General features: G+C 43.6%; 2 protein-coding genes across 2 annotated transcripts; one reads left to right on the top strand and one right to left on the bottom strand.

The window, feature by feature from the left end:
- Positions 1 to 18: 18 nt before the first annotated feature.
- On the bottom strand, positions 19 to 12,275 carry LOC145699568 (DNA polymerase epsilon catalytic subunit A-like). Its single transcript, XM_081776845.1, has 13 exons — positions 12,002 to 12,275; positions 10,929 to 11,438; positions 10,818 to 10,888; positions 10,498 to 10,774; positions 9,816 to 10,452; positions 9,448 to 9,775; positions 6,056 to 9,249; positions 5,890 to 5,988; positions 4,760 to 5,268; positions 4,464 to 4,712; positions 4,067 to 4,336; positions 3,526 to 3,640; positions 19 to 302 (listed from the first exon to the last, which is right to left on the bottom strand). Exons 1-13 carry the CDS (start codon positions 12,146 to 12,148, stop codon positions 151 to 153), a joined length of 6,558 nt encoding a protein of 2,185 aa, XP_081632971.1. The 5' UTR covers positions 12,149 to 12,275; the 3' UTR covers positions 19 to 150.
- A 104-nt stretch (positions 12,276 to 12,379) lies between these two features.
- On the top strand, positions 12,380 to 13,023 carry LOC145712044 (uncharacterized). The gene is made up of 2 exons (XM_081789732.1): positions 12,380 to 12,743; positions 12,838 to 13,023. Exons 1-2 carry the CDS (start codon positions 12,573 to 12,575, stop codon positions 13,021 to 13,023), a joined length of 357 nt encoding a protein of 118 aa, XP_081645858.1. The 5' UTR covers positions 12,380 to 12,572.
- The last annotated feature ends 1 nt before the right edge of the window (position 13,024 follows it).

Below are 13,024 nucleotides of genomic sequence, written 5' to 3'. Positions count from 1 at the left end.
CATTTTTCTACAAGGAAAAGGTTTCAAATAGAAGCTTTGGAATGTGAAGTTTCATTTATAAGTAAATACTGGCAGTGAATAAATGAGACGCCAGCAAAGTTTTTCATTAAAATAATAAGGCAGATAACTGGCTGTGAACAGAATTTGAAACTAATTGAGAATGTTTCGGTCGATTTTGACAGCTGCGGACTTTCGACCTCCACTCCCGAGAATCCAGTCCATTGTTGATGACAAGTGATTCATTTTGTAAAATTTGGCTAGTTGACGAAGTGTTCGGAAGTAAGTTTGAAGTTCTTTACCGTCTGAAAAATTAAGAATTAGATTGGGCGACAATCAGTCAGAATTAGTACCTTCGATCAGAGTGGCTATTTTGGACAAAAAATAGGGGTCTATCCATCCAAATTCCATCCAAAAAATTTCTAACCGGGTCTATCCATCCAAAATCCAATCCAATCCAATTTTCGCCCAATTCCCAACTAAAATCCAATTCCAAGTTCTTCCGAAATTCCAACTTTTCCCAATTCCCAATATGCCCCGATTCCATTGGATTTCCAATATTTTCCAGCTAGCAAATTCAAAAAAAAACAAACAAACAATACTTATTCTTCAAAGTTTATTTCTGTAGATCCAAGGGCAATGTCTAGGATTGTGCTGGCAGCAAGTTTGTGGCGTCGAATAGATCGCATCAATGTCGTGAAACTGAAGGCTCGCTCCAGGCTTGAACTTGAGACGGAAGAGTGATGAAGCTAAGAAATGCTTTATTTTTGAACTCAAAAAAACCGAACCATTAATCCGATTCTGCTCAATCTTGGCAAGGTTTCAGCGTATCGCCGCCAGAACTCTCCAACAATATCATCTTCCGCAACCTTCTTCATTGCGCAATACTTCTTGTCTAATTTCAAATAAAGTAGATTAATGATGAAAATTACTTACGCGCTTCTATATCAGTATCATTTACTTCGTCGTACTGAGCAATCTCTTCTTCGATCTTGGAACGGATTTCTTTTGGCTTTCCTAGTCCGCGGCGGTGACTAAGTGGGCCAACAGCGTTATTTTGGCTGTCACATTGAACATTATTAACGCCAGCTTCAAGGAGCTGTAACAACTGTTCATCTGTCAGCTCGTCGTCTTCCATTGTTCGATCAACCTCTGTGATCCAGTTCTTCGCTTTTTCGAGCCAATCCTTGGTTCCGTCGACGAGTACTTTCTGAATTATTTTTTTTTTTTTGGCATGAAGATAAATACATACCATTATTTTGGAGATGAAGGGGACTCGGGAATCTTTCATTTTGGCGACGACTGGATGAAAATTCATCGCTATCGATGTAGAGTCGGGTGCCAGGTAAATGCTTGCCAAGTCTTTGTTGGTAAAACGAAGGGGTACTTGACATGGGACATCGTTTCCATTCATATCAATCCGCTTTTTTGTAACCTGTTCCACCACACTGATGAGCACAGCCTTCGCAAATCTGGATTCCTCGGTCCGACTGATTGTGATTCGATTGACGCACTCAATCATTATTCGTTCGATTTGCTTGTAGTACGCTGATCCGCAGGCAAGCGAGTCAGACTCGAGAATATTGATACTGCGATGAATTTCGATAAGAAGAGGGTTGATTGATCGCGCAAACTGCAGATCTGGGACTGGACACTCAGCGAGAAGATGGCGTTGAGGGTGGTTGATAGAAAAGAGGTTGTTTAGGCTATCTTCGCTCAAAAGGAGACGCTGAACTCCATAGATTAATTTCCGGAAGCGCGTGGAGCCGGAAATTCGATCGATGGCCTTCCCTTTCTCCTTTCTGTTGAGGAATGCATCCGTCTTTTCTTCAACAAGTCGTTTGACTTGATCGTCTTCAAGAATTTCAGTACTCGCTTTTATTTTTGCATTATAAAACTCTTTTATAAGCAAGCGATTAGTCACTTCTTGAGAAATCAAAAACGCATTGATTGACTTGTATCCGACACCAGCCGGAAGATCACTCGCCGATACTGTAGCTTCACACTTGTCGATGAATTTTTCAAGTGATTCGTACTTCTTATCCTTCGGTCCACCTGGTCTGAGATTTTGTTCGCACGCTCTCTTAAGGTTGCAACACATTGAATGACTTCCGCAAATGCTACGGTTGATCGTAAAATGCTCGGGCACGGACTCTGCTGCCTGATCGCTCACAATGCAGACCAAGTTTTTCTCTATCGCATCGGTAAGGTTGTATTCTTCAAATATCTGCTTCAGTTTTTCTATGGTGTGATCCGCAGTTGAGTCCGGCATCGGAACATAACCGATCAAACAGTTCCAAAATCCGTTTTTGCAGCGAATATTGACCTCAACCCCGAGTATCTTCCAGAGCGTATTTTCTTTAGTTTTCACGTATTTGTGGTCTTTAAAGGATATTAAATTGTTAATAAGACAAATTATTCAAAAATTTTTAAAGAAACTTTGAAATCCTTATCCTAGAGAAATTGACAGGCGGCCCTTTTTTGCCATTTCCGGAAGAATCTGTTGAAGGCGCTCCCGAATTTTCTTTGCCTCTTCTTTCATGTATATTTTGATGGCATCCTTCGAAAGGCAAAGTTGATTGATGAGCATCTGGCTAAAGGATACATTTTTGAGAAGGCAGCGCATCAGGGCCTTGACAGAGTCATGTGACCAAAACCGGAAGCTTGTTCCGGTATCGCGCATGACTTGCAGAACTTTCTTCTGGACATCAACTCTGTGGTCCTTGGTGTTATTCAGAAGCGCGAGTACTCTCTGCTCATCTGGTGCTTGCGCGTGGCGATCCACAATCGGTTCGAGAGTCTTTTTATAGACATCTGTATTTTGATCGTATGTATGGAATGGCTTAAGGTTTTTAAGAATTTTTACAAAATGCAAATTTTACCTCTCCTCTGCATTTTTGCACTTAGCTCCATCTATTCTTGCGCAGCGCAAGTAGCAAGTCGGAAATCCCTCGAAATAGTACTCTTCAAATTCAAGGTTGAGCTCTCGAATCTTGTCTTGTAGTTTTGTAGGGGTCCATTTCTTCCATTCACCAGTCGGTTGCTCACTTTTTCATCAGCAGTAATTTCCGCTTTCTTTCTATCAACCTCTTCTTTTCGTTTATCCTTGTCTTTTTCGTCACTCGCCACATAAATGCATCTCTTGGAACGCTTGGCAGGTGGACTCATCCCTTCTGAAAAAGGTTGACTAGTAAAAGAAAAGAAAATGCCATTTAAATCGCAGTAAAACTCTCTAATGATCAGTATTTATCCGTCTGAGAAAGGTAGACTGCGCGTGATGAGTGTAGGTTGAGAACAAACCTGATTGGTCGATCATTTTTCGCAATTTTTCTCGGATCCAATCTTGCCAACAACTGCCAATTCCCCAAGAAGATCCAATTTTCCAATGTCGCCAATCCCCAATTTCCCCAATTACCCAATTTTACCCAATAAAATCCGATACCCTGGCCATCCAAATTCCATCCAAACCTTATTGGATTGGATCCAATCCAATTCAACTAACCCCCAAGTCCAAAATAGCCACCCTGCCTTCGATACATTTGAACTTTCCAGCGCATTCGCAGAGATGTCCCATGTCGCCGGAGCGGACTTGGTTGCATCGCATGCAGACCACGTCTTGCAAATTCCACCCAATGACTCGTTTCTATTGAAAAATTGTAACGAATGAAGTTGAAAACGCTTTGACACCGTTTGTTTTATATTACCCCGAACTGGGGAGTCTATGTTCTCCGACCACAGTTATCACAGGGGGTTCCCAAGAGTACCAGAATGTAGCTTAGGGTCTGATCTGTGGCGTAGGGGTACTTAGAAAAGGTAATTGAAACATGGTCTTTGACTTATGACGTCATTAACCCGGTAATACCCGATTTCGCTCATTTCGACCCCTTTTGGGGAGTCTATGGACTCGGAGTACAGATATCATACAGTGCCTAAATCTGGCTAAAATAAGAGCTGAAGGTCTATTCTGTGGCGTAGGGGGTTAAAATAATCTCAGGATGTCCTCATCCCTTTTCTAGAGGGGTTCGAAAAACAGGGGAGAATATAAAACAAACGGTGTCTTTGATTATACCTTGAGCTCTTCAATCAAGCGAGACTCAATAACCTGCTTGTGTGACTTTTCATCAAAGAAGTCACACTCGCAGTCAGGATTGAGATCGACGGTCAAATCTAAATCCTGGGAAACGCCACATTGACTGCAAACGACATCCTTGAGGATCAACTTGGCGGCGGGATCAACCCATTGTCCTTTCTCAGAGAATTCGGAAATGCCAAGGAGGCGGAAAACGTTTCGTCTAAGCGACTGGAGCTCTTCAGAAACGCCTTCGTGGGCGGAGAGAACCTGAATCGTTTCTCATAAAAATATCTACTTTGCTAAGGCGATTTTTTGTATTGAGAATCCACCTTAGCGAGCAAAACCTGCACAAGTATTCATGCCGGCTCGATTAATTAGCGATACTTATTCTTACCTGCGTTATAACTTTCGCATAGAATAGTGCCGGGTGATCTAGCGTCAGAAAGCTGCCAGCTAGCTTTGGGAAAACTTCTTTCGCACGTGTCGTTCCGGCCGGGTATCTATTTAGAATCTTTTGCGTTGCTTCGAGAAGGTGATCTGAGAACTCGCCGGTAATTATGCCCACAGCGAATTCGGCTAGCTTCTCTTCATCGCTCGTTTCTTTAGCTTGTTCGTGAAGGACCTTGATGTAGCCAGCAATCAGCTGTAAATACGAAGCATTAAAACTTGTCCGTGGTTTTATTGGATTACCTGAGTGAATGAAGCTTGCATTCCAGCCTCAGTGGGAAGATGCTCACTCCATTCGAACTTCATCACCATCTCTTCTTCCTCATCCTCCTCTACGACGTCATCTTCATCTTCTTCATCCCCCATGATCTCTTTGATGACTTTATCTTGAACTTGCAAACCTCCGTAATTATTTTGATTGTGCCACAAAAGCGTCTCCCAGGCAGAGGTAAACTTGAAATCAATCGCCTGAAACAACTCCTTTTTCCGCAAAGTTTTTTCAATAAAGTCGACATATCCAATTGCATCCCCGATATTCTTCTTTTTCGTAACGAGCAGTAGTTTTCTTGGAGAGACGTGAATGGCCTCACAGCCGATTCGTTTCAACTCGTTGCAGAGAAGTTTGTACAAACGATATACAGCTGAGACGAGTAATTCTTGAATAGCGGGATCAAAAAGAAGTGAAGTGGTAGAGGTGATGTAACGCATCAGATGCTGGACCTGAGAATCTGCAAAAGAGCTGTCGTATTGCGCTACAAACATATGGTTAAGATAGACTGCTAGAAATATTCTTTTGCCCATGAGAATAAACCGACCAGGGGTGTGCATTCGGCTCTCGGGCATTCGGCTGCCCGACAAATTTTTCGGGCAAATCATGTTCGGCTCGGCTCTCGGTCGGCCGGTGACCTGAAATTCTCTCGGGCAGGTTCGGGCAGGCTCGGGCATTCGGGCAATTCGGCCCAATCTTCGGGCAACCGGGCACCCGGCCAAAGTTAGAGAGTAAGAAAGAATTTTACAGAGATCTGTGCTTGATTCTTCGACTGATATCTACCAATAACCTTATAAATTGATAACCCAAAATTTTGCCATCAGAAATTTGGCCGATTTTCCTCAAAATCGGTTGTTTTTTAAGCTCAGATTTATATTAATTTTCCGAAAATCATTGCCCGAAATGCCCGAAAATTAGCCCAAATTGCCCGAGCCGAAAGTTGAGCCGAAGCCGATTCGGGCACCTCGGCTCGGCTCGGCTTTCGGCCGGCCCAACACTGATTTTTTCGTTTCGGCTCGGCCCTCGGTAGGCCCGACACCCGATTTCGGGCCGAATGCACACCCCTGAAACCGACTGTATTCTTAAAAGCTGTCTGCCACCTTACCGATGTCTTTGACCCAAACAGCGACCAGATTCTTCAAGATACGGTACTGAGGGAGGGCAAGAGTCGACTCAGCATAATTCGTATTCAATTGACCGTCGGCTGAATGACAAGTTTAAACCCAACGTCAAATTCATGCCATCAATATTAATTAATATAATTGTCTTACCCTTGAACTGTTTATCTACGGTCCCTTGTTGAAACGTCTCAAACCCGTCTAGCTCGGTCAGGTTGTGGCTTTGCAACAAAGCCGCTTCGAAAATGCCGTTGATCGTCATTTCCACCGTAATCGACTGGTATAGCCCTGGTTTATCGAACAAAGGCACAAGCTGACTCGGCTCAGCCTCTAATCTCGCAAGGTCTCGTTCACGGCCGCCCAAGTCCGGTCTGGCAGACATCGAACACCAAAGGAGCTGGTTTGAACGCTGCAAAGCTCGCGCATAGAATAAATCAGCGCCATATAAGATGCAATCGCTGGGTATGTTTCCGATCGGGATGTGATAGAATCTGGCTTGTTCCTTAAGATTCTCGATTTCCATTTTATGGACGAAGAGCCGCGTCACGAATGATTCCGCTGCCGCTTTCTGCCAGTCCGTCGTGCGCCCGGCGAGCTCATCTTTAGCCAGCTTTGGCAGACGAATAATCGGCACGTCTTCGATTTTCACGGGAAGCTCATCGAATGGACTTTGAATACAAACCATCACAGGGCCGATCCGCTCCTTTGCAACTGCCCGAGAAAAGGCTTTTTGTAACTCTTTGACACTTGTTTCAACTTTTACTTCTTCAATGCTGGAGATATGAACTGTTTCAGAGTTTAATTCTTGCGTCTCGAGATACTTTTTGTACAAGCTCATGATGTTGGGCATCAAGTTTTGTCTCGAAGGCGCTAGGAGGTAGATATAGAGCTTGCCAGAAGAGTAAAGTGCCAGAAATTGTGTATTTCCCTTGCCATTGTGATGGACATACATTGTCCGGACATTTTCTGATAGATACATGTGCTCCGAGCAGCTGTGTGACTCGAGCTCGTCAAGTTGGAACTGCTCGACTCCCATCTTAGACATTCCCTTCGCTGCACTTCGCGTTACTGAGCAAACACAACCAAGGTCGACCATCAGCCGGAAATCAAGCGGCACTCCCATTTCGTAGACACCTTCTACTTCTGGCCCGTTCAGTTCCGTTTGAATCTCGTGATAGTGAGCCCGAAAGTCGCTCTCGTTGAGACTGTACTGATAGAGGAAGTTGGCGGGGGTTGAACGAGGCAATGACTTTTGGATACGCTTCCACACTGGCCCGATTTCTTGAGCTTTAGGAGTTTTCCTGTTGACGTAGAAAATGCGAGGAACTGTGACGGTCATGTGATGAAGCTCGTGATCAATTTGAGTCCACAATTTGAACTCGCCGTTTTGTAGTTCTTCAACTTGGATGACGCTCCAAAACTGGTCCAAGACTGTTTTTGCTCGCTTTTTTATCGCACCTAAAGTGCCACCAACACTCTCTCCTTGCCGACCAGAACGGTCTACCTTTCCAGATTTCTTTAAAATTCGTTTCTTCTTCCGTTGAAACTCCCACTTGAGCTTTTGAAACTTGAACCACTTGCGTCTTTCCTCCCATGTCTCGCCCCAGACGGGCATCTCTCCCAGCGCATCCTTCCAGGTCTTCCCAATGAACATGCTTTCATCCTCGCGGGCTCGTTTACGGGAAAAGTTTACCAGAGGTTTTCGTTCTTGAGGCTTCCCTCCGCAAAGATTCTCTATGTCAGGCGCTTGATTCTCCTTTTCATTTATTTCTTCCGTCGTCGTTCGTTTTGTGACTTTGAAGTGATCTATCATCTTCCCCTGTCGGAAAGTGTCATTCCGCTGGAGCAGCTCTTTGTGAAGCCAATCAGGATGTTTGATGCGCGGGACAGGGTTGGAAACGTTCTGTAACGCGGCTGGAATCGTGATGATTTTTTGAATCGTTGCTCCAAAACGCTCAAGGTAATATTCCCAGTCGATCAAGTCTCTTATGTCGAAATCGTGGAGGCTTGAATCTTTGCACCACTTCCGCACGTAATAATTTTTAATACTCGGCTCAGCTTGAAAGATAGCAAGGGGAATCGCTCGTTCAGTCGTTGGTGCACCAGCTGGGTATTTCGAGATGAAGAAGTTGCAGGCTAAACCCGAGTCTTTGACCATTTCGTCACCGAGAAATTCAGCCAGACGCTTTGCTGTTGAAATGGAAGTTGATTTCTGCTCGCCGTACTCTGATAGTTTTTTCGACATGGATCGCTTTTCGGCGATGAGGTCAAACAGTTCATCGTCGGGCATGTGAGCAGCCTTGGAATACAAGACATCGATCCAATAATCGGCAACTTTAGCGACTTCACCATAGCATTCCTTCAAGTTCTTGCCTTTCAAAAATGAATCAAAAACGGATTGCTGGAAAAGTTTCACAAGCTGGAGTTCTCCACGGCGTTTCACCTCAAATCCTTTCAGCTCGGCCAAAGATCCGTCGAAATTAAACACGGCATAACGTTTTTTCAGCTTTCGACCTTGCTCTGTCGAAGCGGGTAGAATCATCGCCTTGTAAGGGCCATCAACTTCGAAGAAGATCGAGTTCTCGTCGCGTTTAGTGTATTTTCCATCTTCGCCTAAATCGTGGTACTGATTGTTTGTGAATTTCTGATCGCACATGTAATTCAAAATCGCTCCGGGGTACGAGATCATGACTTTTTTCTTCCCTTCCTTTCGGGTGTTAAATGTGAAGTTTTCAGGAAACGAAGCTGGTAAAATGCACCAGATACCGTCAGTATCCAGTTCGAGACCTCGGCCGATTTTCTCAACGATCATTCTAGCGTTTTTGATGATATTTGCGCCAGTGTAACAGACGATGCCTGCCATTTCCATTGAGAACCATCTGGATCCCTTTCTCATAACGTAACCATAGAAGGAATTGAGAATGCACTTGTGCGCCAACTGCAGCGAATCATAAAGAACAACTTTTCCGTTGCAATCTTTAATTTCTGCCGCATCAGCTCCTCTTTTCTGCGCCGCTTCGAGTATCTTTTTGGACTTTTTCAGTAATCCCTTGTACTCGTATCGTTTATCACGGAACATGCGGACTGTATCAATGTAAAAAGGATTCTCTCGTTGACAGATGATATCATTTCTTAATTCTTCTTTCGTAGTTTTGACTTTTTTATACGCCCGACGGCAGTACTCTGATAATCGTTGTCGGACCTTTGCGTCTTGATCGCGTTTAGGAAGTTTAAAGAATGGCACATTAGTTTTTTCGTTTCCAAAATTTTTCGTTGTGAATTTTTCTGTTTCAAGTTGTTGTTTAATCCGGCTTGTTTCGTTTTTAGTTGCCGGGTAATATTCTCCTCTAAAAAAAAGAGCATGAGAAGAGAGGTCATCGCGCGAATAAATTATTCAGGGGTCTTTTTATAACCTCTTAAAATGTATTCAATGAGAATCGAAATTCCAAGGCTGAATTAGCAAAAGCGAAATGACGTGAAATTTACGCGAAGAAGGTGAATTATCTATTCTTATCAAACAAAATGGCTACTTTGTTTCAGTTTACCTCCACATCCAGTCCATGCGTCGTCGACAATCAGCATCTGGCGTGTTGTAATCACACGTAACGCAAGTATTTTCGTTGATGATTGCAGGCGGTTGGAGTCTATTCGTCAAAATAATATTCGGATACATCGCACCCACATCGAGGTGATAAATTAGCGGATTCTCGATTCGGTTGGGCGTGTCGCGCAGTGATTCTAGCTTTGCTTTGATTTGGTTACACACTTCGTCGTAGTCTTCAACTTGATCTAGCGGTACGCCCTCTTCTTTTTCTAATGAAAACTTCATGGTCTCATCGACTGCGTCCAAAAGTGCTTGATACGCATCCGGATCTAATAAAAATTAAGTCTCCTAGAATAAGAAAAAGATTACCTAAACGAAATCTTTCCGGAAAGTCTGCCCGAAAAACTCCACACTCAATGGCTTCTACCCGACCTCCCACGTAGGTCTCAGACTCGAGTAAATGGCCATCAAACGTCTTGTCCATATTCGTCTGTTGTTTATTCGGATAAATTACATTTGCTCTGTAGGCGTAGTCCATCAGCAGCGCCTCGCAAAGCGTTCCTGATCCTTTTCTCAGGACTTCATCCGGCTCCATTGGAATGATCATACACAAGGCGAAGATAAAGGGATGAACGTACTTCTGATACATGTAATAAGTCGCTAAAGCGTCTGATACGGAATATGTCGCTAGAACTTGCGGCTGCTCGGTCGCCATTTTACACATTAACTCTGGATCAAGCTCAACTGGATCGAATCGTAGTTTCGCTTTTGCTGCCGCTTTCAAACCCTGGGAACCGACTGGCAAGTAAGAATCACGCTTGACCCATTTGAAGGCGTCCATGTGAAGACATTGGCGGCAGAGAAATGTGTCTTCACCGCCGTGCGTTTCGCGTTCGAAGCCGATTTCGCGCTTCATCGTCAGTCCGTGTACTTTGGCCCTGTCGTCGACAAAGGGCCAATCGAAGAAATCACCGTTGTAAGTGACGATAACATGTGGCTTGAGCTCCTAAACAATCCCTTTACTTCTTGAATTAATGCATTTTCGTTTTACCTGAATATGATCGAAAAACTTGCGAATAGTAGCAAATTCATCTTCCTCGTTATAAACAATAAACGGCCCCTCAAATTCTGGCCTAGGAGTGAATTCGAAATCCTCAACGTCCGCCGAAACGATCGCCCGATTGATGATAAGATATCCCTGCCCGTCGACCATGTACGATATCATCATAATATGATCAATCTCCGAGTTTGGGAATTTCAACGGAAGCTTCGTCGTTTCAATATCATATGCCAGGACAACTGGGTCTGGTCGCGTTAAAAGGTCGTCTCTGAAAGGGGGAAGTTCTAGTGCGAAATATGAGACTTTCAAACCTTCTCAAAAAGGTCGGTACATCATGTTGCCCAGTCCAATTGACATCGTACCAGTGCGCCACGAATATTTGCTGAAATGAGAATTTAGGGATAAAAGAGACATTTGCGTACCTTATCAATAGACACCCGGACATGAAACGGGACATCGTACTCGCGTATGTCTACGATTTCGTCCATCATATCCGAGCTAATCGCGTCGCTGTCTCCATCCAGCGCCATTACTAAGTCCGAGACTTTGTTGTCCGCTAATTTCTTGTTTCTCGATACTGCAGCTCGAATTGGTTTCAAAACAACCTGCATGTCGTCCACGTGATCAAATGTCAGTTTCACGAAATGTCTTTTTAGTCCGGAAAGATGATTGTTTAAGTCTAAATCTTCTTTTGCGACGAGCTCGACTTTTACGTTGACCATTTTTTCAAATCGACGGGAGAGGTAGTTGGAGATTTCGTGCTCCAGGCCTAGCCTGGGCTCGACGTAGAAATAGGGCTGATAGGTTAGACGGACTTTGAATCTGTCTCCATCTTGCTTGATGAAGTAATAGTGGACGCAAGAAACAAGCTGGCCATCTTCGTTAATTGTGTCTCCGGCGTGCATGTTTACCAGCCAGCCGGTTGATACACCCTGAAATTGTATTTAGAGGTCGTGGAGGGATCCATTTTGGATCTATTTTTCAGGTCTTTTTCTTAGAATTTCAGAGTGAGCTGAGTTTTATCTCCCTTGGCCTTAGCCTCGGTACAGGTCTGTGTTTATCATCATCAATTCTTTGACATTCCTGGGCATCCCTAAGCAACCCCCCATTCTATCAAAAGTTAGCAGAACTTATGGTCTTTCTGAGATTATTATTTGGAGATTAGAGGCCAGAATTAGTTAATTAGATAGCATGTCCCCTGAATTTGCTACTTCTGTGGAAAAATCATTGTCTTATCAATTGTTAACATAGGAAGAACACACTCCTGGGTTTGTTGTTGGACCCTACTTCTATTTTCCAATCTGCTGCTTCATAACATGGTATGAAATGTAGAAGCTGAGATGGAATCAATTGGGACAAACTGGCAAGCCTTCTATCTCTATCCAGCCCAATCTAGCTTGGACTGGTTGAAAGAAAACGGACGAGGAATCCTTGATGATATTGGTTATAATACGATTAATTTAACAAACAACCATTCATTTAGAAAGAAACTCACCGGTTCTGACGGCTCTTGGTAACCATAAAGTTCATCCAGTTCGTTTTCTTGCGTTAATTTTTCGATCCTCTGGCTTTTCGCAGAGGAATTTGACGGGCGCTCATCGGCTTCGAAATTATTATCGTCGTTTTTCTTCTGCCAACTCATCTTTGGCGATTTTTCTAGACTCAATTCTCGATTTCAATTTAGAGAAACATTGACTCCGATTTCCGAATGCTCAGCTCTGCTCTGAAAATGAGGAAAAATGAATTCTGGCAAAAGAGAATTCTTAGTTCTCGAAAAAAGAACATTTTGCTTCAAAAAGACAAAGAGAAATTACTTTTCAGATAACTTCTTTTTAAAACTCTTTTTCATAACTTCCATTCACTTTAACGATTTTTCTTCAGATTTCTCTCTGGAAAAAAAGGGATAAAAAGTGAGAAATTCCAAAAACACGAACGGCCCGCGTGCGAGAAATAGCTGCGTCTGATTGGCAGAAAATACGCGCGCCCGAATTTAGAATCGGGTTTTTTTTCCGGATAACGGAAACAGGTCAGAAACGGCCTGGTCCACCCTGATTCTGCTGACAAGGATGGTGCGTTCTGGGGCGCCAGACAGTGCGCAGACAGAAACTGTGACGGAAGCGAACAGTTGGCAAAGTTTGGAAGCGGAAAATGAAGACAGAAGGAAGAAGAAGAATGCGTTCGCGAATTTCGCGATGAAACTCAGTAAAGCCGAAGTGCGACAACGAAAAAGGGAAAAGGCAATTCGGATACAAATCCTTTCAATTCTACAAACTAGAATTCTAGATACAAGAAAAATGATATTTTTCGCGAGTATTGTATCCCGAAATTCAGGCCGAGCGAAAGCGAAAAATGGCTATTGCGGAGAAACAGCGAGAATGGACACTGGAAAGTGATCCAACTGAATTCTATTCGGTCGAGGGAGAGCACAATTTGCAGATCAAGAACTTCATGGGGATGTTCTTTCTTGAAGGAACGGTCGAAAATTTCAAACTATCGCTATTCAAGCTCCTTTTTTGAC

This window comes from Oikopleura dioica, chromosome 1 (assembly GCF_907165135.1).
Source record: "Oikopleura dioica chromosome 1, OKI2018_I68_1.0, whole genome shotgun sequence".
Classification (NCBI taxonomy): Eukaryota; Metazoa; Chordata; class Appendicularia; order Copelata; family Oikopleuridae; genus Oikopleura; species Oikopleura dioica.
Note: the sequence above shows the minus strand (reverse complement) of the source record. Positions and strands in the feature narration are given on the sequence as shown.

What these genes read in the sequence shown, in the direction of transcription:
- LOC145712044 (XM_081789732.1), top strand. Translation starts at nt 12,573, where the DNA reads ATGGTGCGTTCTGGGGCGCCAGACAGTGCGCAGACAGAAACTGTGACG. An exon ending in GACAACGAAAAAGGGAAAAG is followed by an intron (nt 12,744 to 12,837) that starts GCAATTCGGATA and finishes CCCGAAATTCAG; the next exon opens with GCCGAGCGAAAGCGAAAAAT.
- LOC145699568 (XM_081776845.1), bottom strand. Translation starts at nt 12,148, where the DNA reads ATGAGTTGGCAGAAGAAAAACGACGATAATAATTTCGAAGCCGATGAG. An exon ending in TGCAAGCTTCATTCACTCAG is followed by an intron (nt 4,713 to 4,759) that starts GTAATCCAATAA and finishes TCGTATTTACAG; the next exon opens with CTGATTGCTGGCTACATCAA. An exon ending in AAAGTTCAAATGTATCGAAG is followed by an intron (nt 303 to 3,525) that starts GCAGGGTGGCTA and finishes TTAATTTTTCAG; the next exon opens with ACGGTAAAGAACTTCAAACT.